This window comes from Bos indicus x Bos taurus, chromosome 4, assembly GCF_003369695.1.
Source record: "Bos indicus x Bos taurus breed Angus x Brahman F1 hybrid chromosome 4, Bos_hybrid_MaternalHap_v2.0, whole genome shotgun sequence".
Lineage (NCBI taxonomy): Eukaryota > Metazoa > Chordata > Mammalia > Artiodactyla > Bovidae > Bos > Bos indicus x Bos taurus.
Window position 1 is genome coordinate 106,104,513 of NC_040079.1, and position 13,313 is coordinate 106,117,825.

The 13,313-nt window shown below is 41.6% G+C and overlaps 1 protein-coding gene across 3 annotated transcripts in view; it reads left to right on the forward strand.

The window, feature by feature from the left end:
• SLC25A13 (solute carrier family 25 member 13) overlaps nt 1-13,313 on the forward strand; it is a 231,183-nt gene that overhangs the window by 35,739 nt on the left and 182,131 nt on the right. For all 3 annotated transcript variants that reach the window (XM_027540106.1, XM_027540105.1, XM_027540108.1), the window contains exon 3: nt 9,593-9,735. In XM_027540106.1, the coding sequence (XP_027395907.1) occupies nt 9,593-9,735 (143 nt within the window). The remainder of the gene's footprint in view (nt 1-9,592; nt 9,736-13,313) is intronic.

Below are 13,313 nucleotides of genomic sequence, written 5' to 3' on the forward strand. Positions count from 1 at the left end.
CTGAGTCCATAGATTCAAATGCAGTCTCATCAGAAACACCCTCACAAACACACCCAGAAATGGTGCTTCATCTGGGCCAGTCAAGTTGATGCATGAAGTTAACCATCATAGTTAGTTTTTACTAGGTTATGCAAGGAATCCTAAAAGCCTTCCCATTTCATAAGTATATGCCGGGGTCCAGCCCCAGTGGATCCAGGGAATTCGAAGCGGGGACGGTGTCAGGAGGATCAGGAAACAATTGCTTAATTAAACGTTAATTAAGGATATCAAGAGTAATAGAATGAGGATAGCTCAGTGAGGAAATTCAGTGGAGAAAAGAGGCTGAAATAAGGATAGCTCAGTGAGGAAATTCAGTGGAGAAAAGAGGCTGAATAATTCAGCCAGAAGGTAAGAGAAAGAACGACATGGTGAGACCAAGTTTCGGTGAACAAGGCCCGCACTTTATTTTCCAAAGTAGTTTTTATACCTTAAGTTATGCATAGAGGATAATGGGGGAAGGGGTAGAGTCATGCAATAAGCCAGGCTTTCTTCCTGCAAACTTATCATATGCAAAAGTTTAGGTGATTTGCATCATCTTCTGGCCTGGAGGCCTTTTTCTCTAAAGGTGATTATTCTAAAGTCAGGCGCCAGCCTCCAAAAAGCATTAGATAAAGTTGCATTCCTACAGAGCAAAGGTGTGGTGGGCTATAACAAGAAAAAGAATTAACTCAAGGGTCCCAGGTTACAAACATTAAAGCTACTACTTACACCAATTATATTAATCAATACACTGCCAGGGACACAGCAGGTAAGGGATATGGAGACTTAGCAGCAAACATTGGCCCAACAAGTGAAAATCCCTTCACCAATACAATTTCTAATCAATCTTTTAACTGCTCAAAGGAATCTGTATTTAGACAGTTTAGAACATCTCACGTCTCTCACAGTTTGGAGGCTCTGAGCAATCACATGTGGCCAGAAAAACCTATTCAGGCAGGCTAGAGGACTTCCAAGGGAGTTTGTAGGTTGAAACACTGTCACACCCAGGAATTATTAACTGGAGCTGTAAGCTAACTCTTTTTTCAGAGAGAGGTAGTGGGGGACAGCCCCCTGTAAAGTCAGAGGTGTAGGTGAAAGCACAAAGCAGAAAGTAGGCAGATTCTGGTTTTGGGGTAGATTGCTCGAGAATTTCCAGGGAGACTCCTGAGGCTTGATCCCACCTTTGCGTATGCCAAGCCTCCTTCCTCATGACCTTTGCCAGGGGCGGAGCTCGCTCCCCGAAAGTATATATGTTTAATCATATTGAACTTCCAAAAATGTAAAGGAGAGAAGCTTCAGGTCATTTATCAAATCTATTACTGAAGAAGGATTAAATAACATTTTAAAGGTGTGGTAGCTGCAAGTCCACTCTGTCCATCAGTCTAAGGAAGAACCTTTGACATCTTTAATCAAAGTAGACTACCCAAGCTTTGGTGATGCACTGTTTTTTAAAACTGAGGAAAACTATGTTTCTTGTGTCCATATTAACATGTCCTTGTATTGAAGAGATGTTTTATCACCTCTGAAAAAACAAGGCAGATAAAAGACCTGAGATTTTTTATTTGTAAACTATATTGAGGAATAAATCAAATGCATCAATCAGAAATGTACAACTCCATGCATGTTCATAAAGTGAATCCATCCATGTAACCAGCATCCTTCAGTTCAGTCGCTCATTCGTGTCCGACTCTTTGCGACCCCATGAATCGCAGCACGCCAGGCCTCCCTGTCCATCACCAGGAGCCCTCTGATGCCCTTTCTAGTTGATACCCACCCCTCCCGAGGGAACTAGTCATCTGACTTCTGTCACCATGTGTTAGCTTTGCCTGGTTTTCTACTTTATATAAAATGAGTTATACACTATGTTCTCCTTTTTCTTTTTTTTACAATGTGTATTCTTGTGTCTAGCTTCTTTCACTGTTGCCTTATTGGTAAGATTCATCTGTGTTGTCACGTGTAGTCGGTGTTAGTTGATCCCACTGTGTGACTATGCCACAATTCACTGAAACATTCTGTTGTGGACATTTGAGTTATTTTCCATTTTTTTTGCTATCCACAATAATGCTGCTGGGGGTGGGGCAGCTTAGAGCTGCGGCACAGCCCCCTCTGGCCCCAATCCCATCCAGCCTCTAACAAGGTGCACACGTTGGGGAGAAAGTGAAACCTGCACAGAAATGCAGCCCTAGACCCTCAGGCCTTGGCCACGCCCCAGACCAAGGCAGAGAGTGCTGTCATACCCAAGAGAGACCCAGCTCCCACCCCCAAGAGGGCAGTGACGCCCCTGAGCGGAGGACACGCCCCGCTTGCACCTGGCTGGGCTCCAGCCCCACCTCCTCCCAGGGCAGTAGCTGCCAGCACACCCTGGGGAAGACACAGCTCATGCTCGCTTTAGATGTTTCTCCTGCCAGAGCTGCTGAGAATGCTCCAAGGACACACTTTCAAGGGCAGGAGAGGTAAATTTTCACCTAGTTTCATAAAGACAGAGAATGTTAAACAAAACGAGAAGACAGGAATATATTTCCAATGAAAGAATAAGGAAAAAAAAAACACAAAACCCTGGGAAAAAACCGTAATGAAACACAGATAAGTAATTTACCTGATAAAAGAGTTCAAAGCATTAGTAATAATCCTAATTGAACTGGGGAAAGAATAGATGAACACAATGAGGATTTTTGTTAAGAGCTAGATAATATTAGAAAAGTGCTGGCAGCACTGAAGAATACAATAACTGAGAAGAAAAAATACATGGATATTAACAAGAGATTGGGTGATAAAGAATACGTAAGTGATCTAGAAGATAGAGTAATGCAAATTGCCCAGTAAGAACTACACCCCCCCACCACGCAAAAAAAAAAATTCTAAAAATTGAGGATAGTTAAAGGGACTTATGGGACAACACCACGGGTACTAACATTTGCATGATAGTGGTCCCAGAAAAGAAAGGTGGAGCTAGTGGTGAAGAACCCACCTGACAATGCAGGGTACGTAAGAGACCTGGGTTCAATCCCTGGGGCGGGAAGTTCCCCTGGAGGAGGGATGGCACCCCACTCTGGTATTCTTACCTGGAGCCTCCCATGGACAGAGGAGCCTGGTGGGCTATGGTCCATGGGGTCAGGAAGAGTCAGACACAACTGGAGCGACTTAGCACAGCACAGAAAGAGAAAAGAGTAGAAAATGTATTTGATGAAATTATGACTGAAAACTTCCCAAACCTGGAGGAGGAAACAGATATCCAGGTACAGGAGGCACAGAGGCTTCCAAACAAGGTGAACCCAAAGAGACCCATGCCGAGATACATCATAATTAAAATAGAAAAAAATAAAAAAAATTAAATTTCAGCAAGAAAAAAACAAAGTCACATCCAAGGGAACCGCCATAAGGTTATCCGTTGATTTTTCTGCAGAAACTTTGCAGGCCAGAAGAGAATGGCATGATACTTTTAAAGTGCTAACAGGGAAAATCCTACACCCAGGGTACTCTGTCTAGCAAGATTATCATTCAGAATTGAAGGACAAGCAAAGAGGTCAGACAGGCAGAAACTGAGTTCATCAATATACTAAACTGACCTTACTAAAAGTGTTAAAGGGTCATCTGTAAGTGAAAAAGTAAAAGTTCCAATGAGAAATAATAAATTATGGGAAGGGAAAAATCCCACTGGTATAAAATTGCTGGGTCTGTCCTTACATGTATGTTCATTTACAGTAGACATTGCCAAGCAGTTTTCTGAAGCGGTTTGCCAGTTGCTTTGCTCCATATTTTGCCAACATTGGTTTTTTTCTTTTTAATTATCTTGTGTATGAGTAGTGGTATTATTGCATTGTAGTTTTATTTTGCCTTTCCAGTGGAAATTTTTCTTTTAGGGGTTGGGAGCTTGATAATGATTCTAAAGATCATTTGGGGAAAGCTAAGAGAGTGATTAGTCTTGTAAGAAGGCTTGTAAGAAAAAAAGTAATGAAATGTGTTCTTATTTTGTGTATCCATTCATTTATTTATTTTTGGCTGCACTGGGTCTCCGTTGCTTTGCCAGAGCTTTCTCCGGTTGAGGCGCGCGGGGACTCCTCTTCGTTGCGGCCCTCAGGCTTCTCACTGCAGCGGCTTCCCTTGTTGCGGAGCCTGGGCCCTAGGCGCCTGGACTTGAGTAGGTGCGGCACAGGGGCTCACTAGTTGCGGCTCTAGGGCTCTGAAGCGCTGGTCCAGTAGTTATGGCGTGTGGCTTAGTGCTTCCGGGGCACGTGGGATCTTCCCAGGTCAGGAGTCGAACCCTGCATTGGCAGCGGATTCTGTGCCACCGGGGAGTCCAGTAGTGCAATGTCTTTTTTACTCCACATTCATTTGTCAGATGTTTATTGAAGATGTTGCCTGTCTACCAGGTAACAGTCTAGAGCTCGAGGATACACACCAGTGAGAAAGGGGAAGAAAAATTCTGTCCTGGCAGAGCTCTCCCTCTAGTTACGGCAATTAAGGTGCCCGTAATCTTGCAAGAATAGATGGGTCAATTGCCAAGGTTAGTCCTGAAACATTGCCTGCTGCGGTGATGACGGGAGCTGTCAGCTCATCCTGGCATTCCTCCCATGGAGTTGGGTCTGAGTACATCTTCACTTAGGAAGGCATTGCCCACTGATCAGAACTGTGGAGGAGATGGACTTCCTTGCCAAGCCTTTCTCTTGTGACCATATGCTAATTTTTGGAAGTATTTGTGTATTTGCCTGCGTAGGGTCTTAGTTGCCCAACACCAAACCTTGGTTGCGTCGTGCGGGATGTCATTTGCTGTGGTGCACAGGCTCTCTAGTTGAGACATGTTGGCTTAGTTGCTGTGCGACATGTGGGATCTTAGTTCCCCTACCAGGGATCGAGCCTACATCTCTTGCATTGCAAGGTGGATTCTTAACCACTGGACCACCAGGGAAGTCCCAACCATATGATAATTTAGTCTATGGCATCCTTTATGGCATCCTAAAGGTGAGGGAAGGGAGAATGATTTGATGTGTGGGGTCCTAGGACAGCCAAGAGTTGTTTGGTCGCTCAGTCGTGTCTGGCTCTTCATGGCCCCATGGACCGTATCCTTCCAGGCTCCTCTATCAGTGGGATTCTCCAGGCAAGAGTACTGGAGTGGGTTGCCATTCCCTTCTCCAGGGGATCGTCCCTTCTGAGAGACAACCAAGAGAGTAAGTGGAAGAGACTCAAGTTGGAGGATCCTTACCTCAAACCACCTTAAAAACAAAGTACCAATAATGTATTGAAACTTAAAGGGAGAAGCTAAACCTGTTCAAAACAGGCTAAGAGATAATGTGGGTGAATATGTTGTCTTGTGATGAAGAATTATAATAGTTTCTAAACTTAGAAGTAATGGAAGAAATTGTAAAGCAGATAAAAATCGACAGACTCAATTATATAAAAATATCAAACTGTTTGCAGCAAATATGATAGACAAAGGGGGAAAGGGCATGTTCTCATGCTGTTGGTTGGGAGTATAATTGGTACAGTCCTTTCTGGAGAACAGTGTGATAATAAGTATCAAGAGCCTTAAAGATCCTCTCCTTTGACTCAACAATTTCTCCTCTGGGAGTCTAGCCTTTGAAAATTGCCAGGAATTTAGACAGTTGTTATATGCAAAGCTGGTTACTTTAGCTTTAAAAAAAATAAGAAAAATTGGAGATAATCCAGTAATAATAATGTCTACTGGTGAGAGGAGAGTTAAATTGTGTTTTTAAATAAATGAATTATTCACTACTATAAGCAAACATAGGTATAATTCTAAATCATAGGATTGCTGTAATTAACCATGACATTTCCTTTATATTTCAGTCCTGTTTTGCCTCAGTTAGGAAAATAAATTATAATTCTTCCACGTTTGCAAAAAGCCAAATTCAATACTAACTAAAGAATAGTATGATTATTGGGCCATCTTTGAGCTTTTCTTTTGTACTGTGCAAAAAATCGTTAAAACCAATAATCTAGCACATTTCAGTTCAGTTCAGTTGCTTACTCCTTGGAAGGAAAGTTATGACCAACCTAGACAGCATGTTAAAAAGCAGAGACATTACTTTGCCAACAAAGGTCCGTGTAGTCAAGACTACGGTTTTTCCAGTAGTTATGTATGGATGTGAGAGTTGGACTGTAAAGAAAGCTGAGTGCTGAAGAATTGATGCTTTTGAACTGTGGTGTTGGAGAAGACTCTTGAGAGTCCCTTGGACTGCAAGGAGATTCAGCCAGTCCATCCTAAAGGAGATTAGTCCTGGGTGTTCACTGGAAGGACTGATGTTGAAGCTGAAACTCCAATATTTTGGCCACCTGATGTGAAGAGCTGACTCATTTGATAAGACCCTGATGCTGGGAAAGATTGAGGGCAGGAGGAGAAGGGGACAACAGAGGATGAGATGGTTGGATGGCATCACCGACTTGATGGACATGGGTCTGGGGGGACTCTGGGAGTTGGTGATGGACAGGGCGGCCTGGCGTGCTGCAGTTCATGGGGTTGCAAAGAGTCGGACACAACTGAGCGACTGAACTGAACAGCAATGTGCTAGATTATTGGTTTTTATTTAACACATTTATAAGATGCCTATTGTGTGTATGGCATTGTGCCCAGTGTATTTCATGACTGTTCGTTTATTTCTAGTGTCACCTTAAGAGCAGGCAGTGTCCTTGTCCCCATTTTACAGGAGAGGAGCCAGGGTCCCAGAAAGCTTTAGCTACTTACCTGAGGTCCTCTAGAGGCAGAAGCAGAGCTGCTTGCACCCCAGACCTGAGAGATCCCAAAGCCTGTGGCTGAGTATCTGTCTACTCAGGAGCCGATCCTGCTTTGTGTAGAAAGAACAAGTGACTTTTTTTTTTTTTTTTTTTTAAGATTTAGTCATTCATTTATGGATGTGCTGGGTCTTCCTCGCAGCGAGCAGAAGCTTCTCTCTGGTTGCGGCGCACGGGCTTCTCCTCTGATGGCCTCTGTTGTTGTGGAGCGCAGGCTGTGGCTGTGTGAGCTTCAGTACTTGATGCTTCTGGGCCCAGCAGTTGGGCCTGTGGGCTCTGCAGTGCTGGCTCCGTAGCTGTGGCGCATAGGCTTAGTTGCCCGCATCGGGTGGGCTCTTCCTGAAGCAGGGATTGAACCCAATTAGGGTTAGGGTTAGGCAGGCAGATTCTTTTTTTGTAATGTGTTTGTTTTTAATTGGAAGATAATTGCTTCACAGTATTTTATTGGTTTCTACCATACATCAACATGAGTCAGCCATAGGTATACACGTGTCCCCTCCCTCTTGAACCTCCCTTCCACCCCATCCCCTCCCTTTCTGCCCTTTTGGTTGTCACAGAGCACCAGATTTGAGCTCCCTGCATCATACAGCACATTTCCACTGGCCATCTAAGTTTGCATATGGTATTGTATATGTCGCAATTCTACTCTCTCAGTTCATTCCACCCTGCCCGTCCCCTTCTTTGTCCAGAAGTCTGTTCTCTCTACTGTTCATGGGGTTCTCTATGCTGTTCATGGGGTTCTCTATGTCTCTTCATGGGGTTCTCTATGTCTGCATCTCCAGGAAGCCCACAAGTGACTTGCAAAAGCAGTTTTAATTGGGTTTGACTGTCACTGCACCCCCGTTCCCCGTGCTCTCCCATCACGGTGGCTTCTGTCACCCAGCTAGCCCTGTTCTTGTAGCTTGAGGTCCTCATCTCCCCACCACAAAACACTGATCCCAAAGATCAAGAGGCCCTCTCCTGGTCTGTAAGCATCTGTGTGACCCCCAAGTTGTTCCTCAGCATTCTCACAGCCCCCCACCTCTACAGAACAGTGATGTGCAGGTTCCATGTTTGTGAATGGGGGGAAGGCTGTGAAAAAGCAGCGCACACCACCTGATTCTTACTCACTCTTTCTCTTCTGGAATGGAGAGGACACTAACCATAGAAGTGTTTCTTTTTTATTCTTTTTCCTGGAACTCTCTCATTGTTTATTCACCAATCAGTATCTCTTTAGGACTTACTACGTTAGGCATTTTGAGAAGATGGAACTGAAATAAATGCACATTTTCCTCTTTCATGATACCCTTTGTCCCCATTTTCAGGTGGAAAGGAACTTATAGCTCTTCCTTTATTCACTGTAACGACTTAACACAGAAGGATGATCCAAACATACATAGTAAAGGTATAAAGGACACACATTGTATTTTTTAAATTTTGTTGTTCAGGCGCTCAGTCATGTCCAACTCTTTGTGACTCCATGGACTGCAGCACGCCTGGCTTCCCTGTCCTTTACCATCTCTCGGAACTTGCTCAAACTCATGTCCATTGAGTCCGTGATGCCATCCAACCATCTCACCTCTGTTATCCCCTTCTCCTGCCCTCAATCTTTTCCAGCATCAGGGTCTTTTCTAATGAGTCAGCTCTTCACATCAGGTGGCCAAAGTATTGGAGCTTCAGCATCGGTCCTTCCAATGAATATTCAGAACTGATTTTATTTAAGACCGACTGGTTGGATCTCCTTGCAGTCCAAGGGACTCTCAAGAGTCTTCTCCAACACCACAGTTCAAAAGCATCAATTCTTTGGCGCGTAGCCTTCTCAATGGTTATGGTCTTTTTTAAAATAGGGGCCCGATTTCTTCTTTGGCTCAAGTTAAAAAAAAAAAAGATGTAATTTTTAAGAGCTCTGGAGCAAAAGCAGAATGAAGATGTTGAAGTCAGATGTACTTGGATTTCAATATTGTTTCTACCCCTGCCTATGTGGGTGAATTAGTTTACCATTCAAGATTTAGCCACTGCATCTCTAAAATGTGAATGGGAACGCCTACTTTGTAGAGCGGTTGCGTAAGACTAATGGGATATTGCATGTAAAAACCTAACACAGTGCCCCACACTTTCTACACATTCATAGCGGTGTTTCGTACCGGCTTCCGTGAAGTCTTACAGAAGCCTTGCTGCAGTTTGTTTTCCAGTTTCTCCTCTTTGTCATTCTTTTTTTCCCCCCATCATTGATGCTTTCGAAACAGGGAAAAGGGGCAAAAGAATGAGGTTGTTTTCATTCATGATTTCATAATACTTTTTTTTTTTTTAAAGAAAACTGTATGTCTTTGCTAAAGAACAAGATATAATTTGTCTTTCCAAATTTCTGTCAGCACGGGTTTCTCACCCTCAGCATGATTGACATTTGGTCTGGATGACTCTAATTGGGTGGGGGGTAGGGGTGGGCATCCTGCCTGTGTACTGGGGATATTTAGCAGCGTCCCTGGCCTGTCGCAAGTAGATACCAGTTTCTACTTCTGCCCCCTGTGGGGAAAAATGAAAACAGGCAGCGCAGAGCTAGAGAAGTTCACCCGAGAAAGGCAGGTATTATAACAGACAGAGATGGCCTATTTGGGGACTTTGGTGTTTGTAAGCTGGGCAGTCAGGCTGATAACCTCTGGTATAAAGATAAAACTTGGCAAACTCAATGTCTTTTTGCTTTTTACTTGGAATGATGGGAAATAATTGTCCTTGTAATAGTATATTGTCATATCAGATATTTTATCCATTGAATATTTTCAGGTTTTTTCACATATTGATCTGATTATATACATTTAAGAATAAAATATATTTTCTTTTTTTTAAACAGTATGCAAGCATTGAAAAAAATGGTGAATTTTTCATGTCTCCCAATGACTTCGTCACCCGATATTTGAACATTTTTGGAGAAAGCCAGCCTAATCCAAAGACTGTGGAACTTTTAAGTGGTGTGGTGGATCAGACTAAAGATGGGTATGTTTGTTTTTGATTACCTCATTTAGTTTTTGTTTTGTGTGAAACAGCTTTCTGTCTCTTTAATGATTAGGAAGCCAATGTCCTACATTTTTTCTCCTTATTACAATTAATGCATTATTTTAGAAACGATGCCCTAAACAGTTCCTTCAGTGTTCTCATCCCAGTTGGGGATTCTATATCTGGATTTCTTGACATAGTTTAAACAACTATATATAATTATATATATATATATAATTATATATATAAATATATATATATATATATATTATAATTTCACAGCTATTGTAGTTGAGTGGTGTGAAGACGTGCTTGAGTGTGTGTCGTATATTTTAAGTTTTAAGGTAACTGTAAAAATTGTAACATAGGTCTTTGAACATAACTTTTCTATAATCTTTCTGCTCAAGGAACTTTTAAATGTTCCATATGTTTAAATGCTATAAATCTGACAGACAGAATAATGATTCCAAATCCCCAAGAAAGGCATTCTGCCCAAGTGGGAAGAGAAACATGGAACCACCTAAAATTAAATAGGACACTTTGCAAAAATGCCTTTGGTTTTTTTTTTTTTTCCTTTTACCAATATTTTCTGTTTACATTTTTAAAAAGTGAGTCATCCTTAAGTTGTATAAGAATGCAGTTGATTTTTACCATAAGTGCAGAATTTTGGGCTCCAAAATATTGGTAATATGAGCCCCAATATTCCCTAATAACCAAATATAATCCGTCAGAACTAGCCTTTTCTGTGTAAACTGTAGTGAACCCAGCTGTCTGCCCTCGCCACTTGCCAGCACTCCCTTCTGATAGATTAGATACCGGCCTTTCTGGGGTGTTCTTCTGTTCTGAACTTTCTCTTTTGGTCCTGTGTCTGTTTTTTCATATGCATGGGTTTGAGGTACAACCAAAGAAAACTCCCTGATGTACTGTGAATGCTCTCAGTTTTACCCGTACTTCTCCTTACTTGCTTATACATCTGTAGTTCCATCGTGCATGAAGGCAGCTCCCGCTAAAGTGAAAGTCTTGCAGATGGGAAGCAAGTGGGGAGGAAATTGGCAATTATACTTCCTGTCATATGCTGGCAGATTGCTAGATTATACCTTCTCTGTTCCAATGGTGGCTATGTGTGTTTTCCACAACCTGTGTAATCCCTCCCAAGGTGGGATTCTTTGCTTTGGAGGAAAATATCATTTAGGAGCAGGCGTTTCTTCCCTCACAGGGCCTATCTGTGGAGGTACAGGGAGAGAGGTGGAGGTATATTTCACACTAGCCCATTCAGGCTAAACGGCTGCACAGAACTTAGCTTTATTCTAGCAAACATATTGGTGGTGGGCGGGGGTAGGGGGGCTGCAGATTGGATTGCTTCCACATCTTCTGTGCTTATAAGGTGCAGAAGAAATGTGACCAAGTTCACATGCAGTATGAATTAGCTGTCTCAATGTTTAAGATCAATTTTTTTTTCTTACTTGATAAAAAATTTTATAAGCTATAGAAAATGGAAAGAATTCAGTGAATGTCTAATAGATACCCTTCATCTGGATTGATTGATAACATTTTTAAAACCTGTGTGCCTTTTTAAAATTAGTTTTAACACACATATACTCTTTACACATCACACACGTAATTTCCTCTTTTGGCTGGACCAGTTAACTATAAATTGCAGACATCAAGATGCTTCAGTGTTTAACTTTGAATACGAGCATTCTTCTTAACCATTATCATACTTAGGAAGATTAACAATCATGTGAAATATCTAATATCCAGTAGATTAGCAATCATGTGAAATATCTAATATCCAGTCTATTTTAAATATGCCAGAACTCTCCACTCACCTCTCCCCAACCTCAAATGCTTTATTATAGCCTTTTGTTTTTCAAATCCAGCATCTAATCAGGTTTCCTGTATTACATTTAGTTGCTGTATATCTTCTAATCTAGGACAGATCCTTGCCTTTTTTTTTTTTTTAACCACTGATCAAGTTTAGTGATTTTTTACTTAAAAAAATCAAACCACCGTTAAAAAAAAAAGAGGCAAATAAACCTGATTTTCCAATCATTTGAAAAGCATAGTGCTTATTTGTCCAAAACAGACTCAAACTTAAATGCTATCATTATCATCTCTAAACTTCTGCAATAAAATTAGCATTTATGTGTACACATATATACATTTTTTTAAATATATAAAATAGAACTGTATCTTGCAGTCAACAGGAGAAAGAACAACACATCCTTGTTTTTTATTCTATCATGACTTCGAACCCAGGCCCAGTTATTTTGTTGAAAGTCCCTCATTCTGGACTTGTCTGGTTGCTTCCTTATGACTTGGATTCATGATCAATTTTGGGGTGCAGGTTAGGTGCTACCATCTTGTCCAGCAATGATGATACTCAGTTTGATCACTTGGTTCAGATGGTGTCCACCTGATATTTCCATTCTACAGAACCACTTTTGGGGTGCAGGTTAGGTGCTACCATCTTGTCCAGCATTGATGATACTCAGTTTGATCACTTGGTTCAGATGGTGTCCACCTGATATTTCCATTCTACAGAACCACTTTGGGTTTGTAATTAGGAAATAGGCGCTTTCAGAACATGGGAATGTCCTGTTTCTCAGCAGCCTTCGCCCAGTAGTTTAGGCATGTGTGGTGACCCTTTTCTGGGTCAGGCTTATATCCATAGTGATGCTTTTCTGGATCAGTCATTACATCCATGGCAACCCTTATGTGGACCAGGCATTACATCCATGGTGACCCTTTTCTGGATCAGGCTTATATCCATAATGATGCTTTTCTGGATCAGGCATTACATCCATGGTGACCCGTTTCTGGATGAGGCATGACATTGGTGTTTGAAAAAACAGTGGTTTTTCTGACTCTTTATTTCTCATTTATTGTCTAGAATTCTTTGGTAAGGAAAAACTTTCACCCCTCCACGCCCTTTTCTTTCTCTGTTAATTTTTGTATCACTGTAAACTCATGGATTTATTTACATTGAACTCAATGTATTAGAATCTATTACTAAATTCTCTGATTGTTCAGATTGTTCCAGTGTGGTCAGTGTGAGTCCCTTCAAGCTGGCTCCTGTACCCTCAGCCTTTGAGTGTTCCTTGCTTTTGGTAAAAAAGGTGTACCTGGCTGGCTTTGGATTTGTCCTGCCCTTGTCCAGGAGATCTTTTCTCAAAGAAAGGCCCAGGTTCCTCCTGGTTGGGACTGGTGCTTGGTTACATGAAGCTGGGCACTAACTCAGTGCTCCTAGACTGTTCCTGCCTCCCTGACATTTCAGTGGAAAGAGCTGGGAAATATACTTAAAAACAAACAAAAAAAAAAATCAAAAGTTCATAATGATAGTTCCTATTTAAATTTAACCTTACAGGAATTTCCCTTCTTTTCTGTTTGTATCTTTTTAGGGGAACATTTTGATTCCTAGTTACACAAATATTTTTACAGTCATTAATTTTATGTGACTGTAGTATCTGCTAATGTACTTGGCTTCCTTTTCATCCCACTCCTATTAACACACTGGCTTTTCCTATTTCTTTTTACATATACTCTTCAAAAAATATAACCTTGATTTCATTACATGC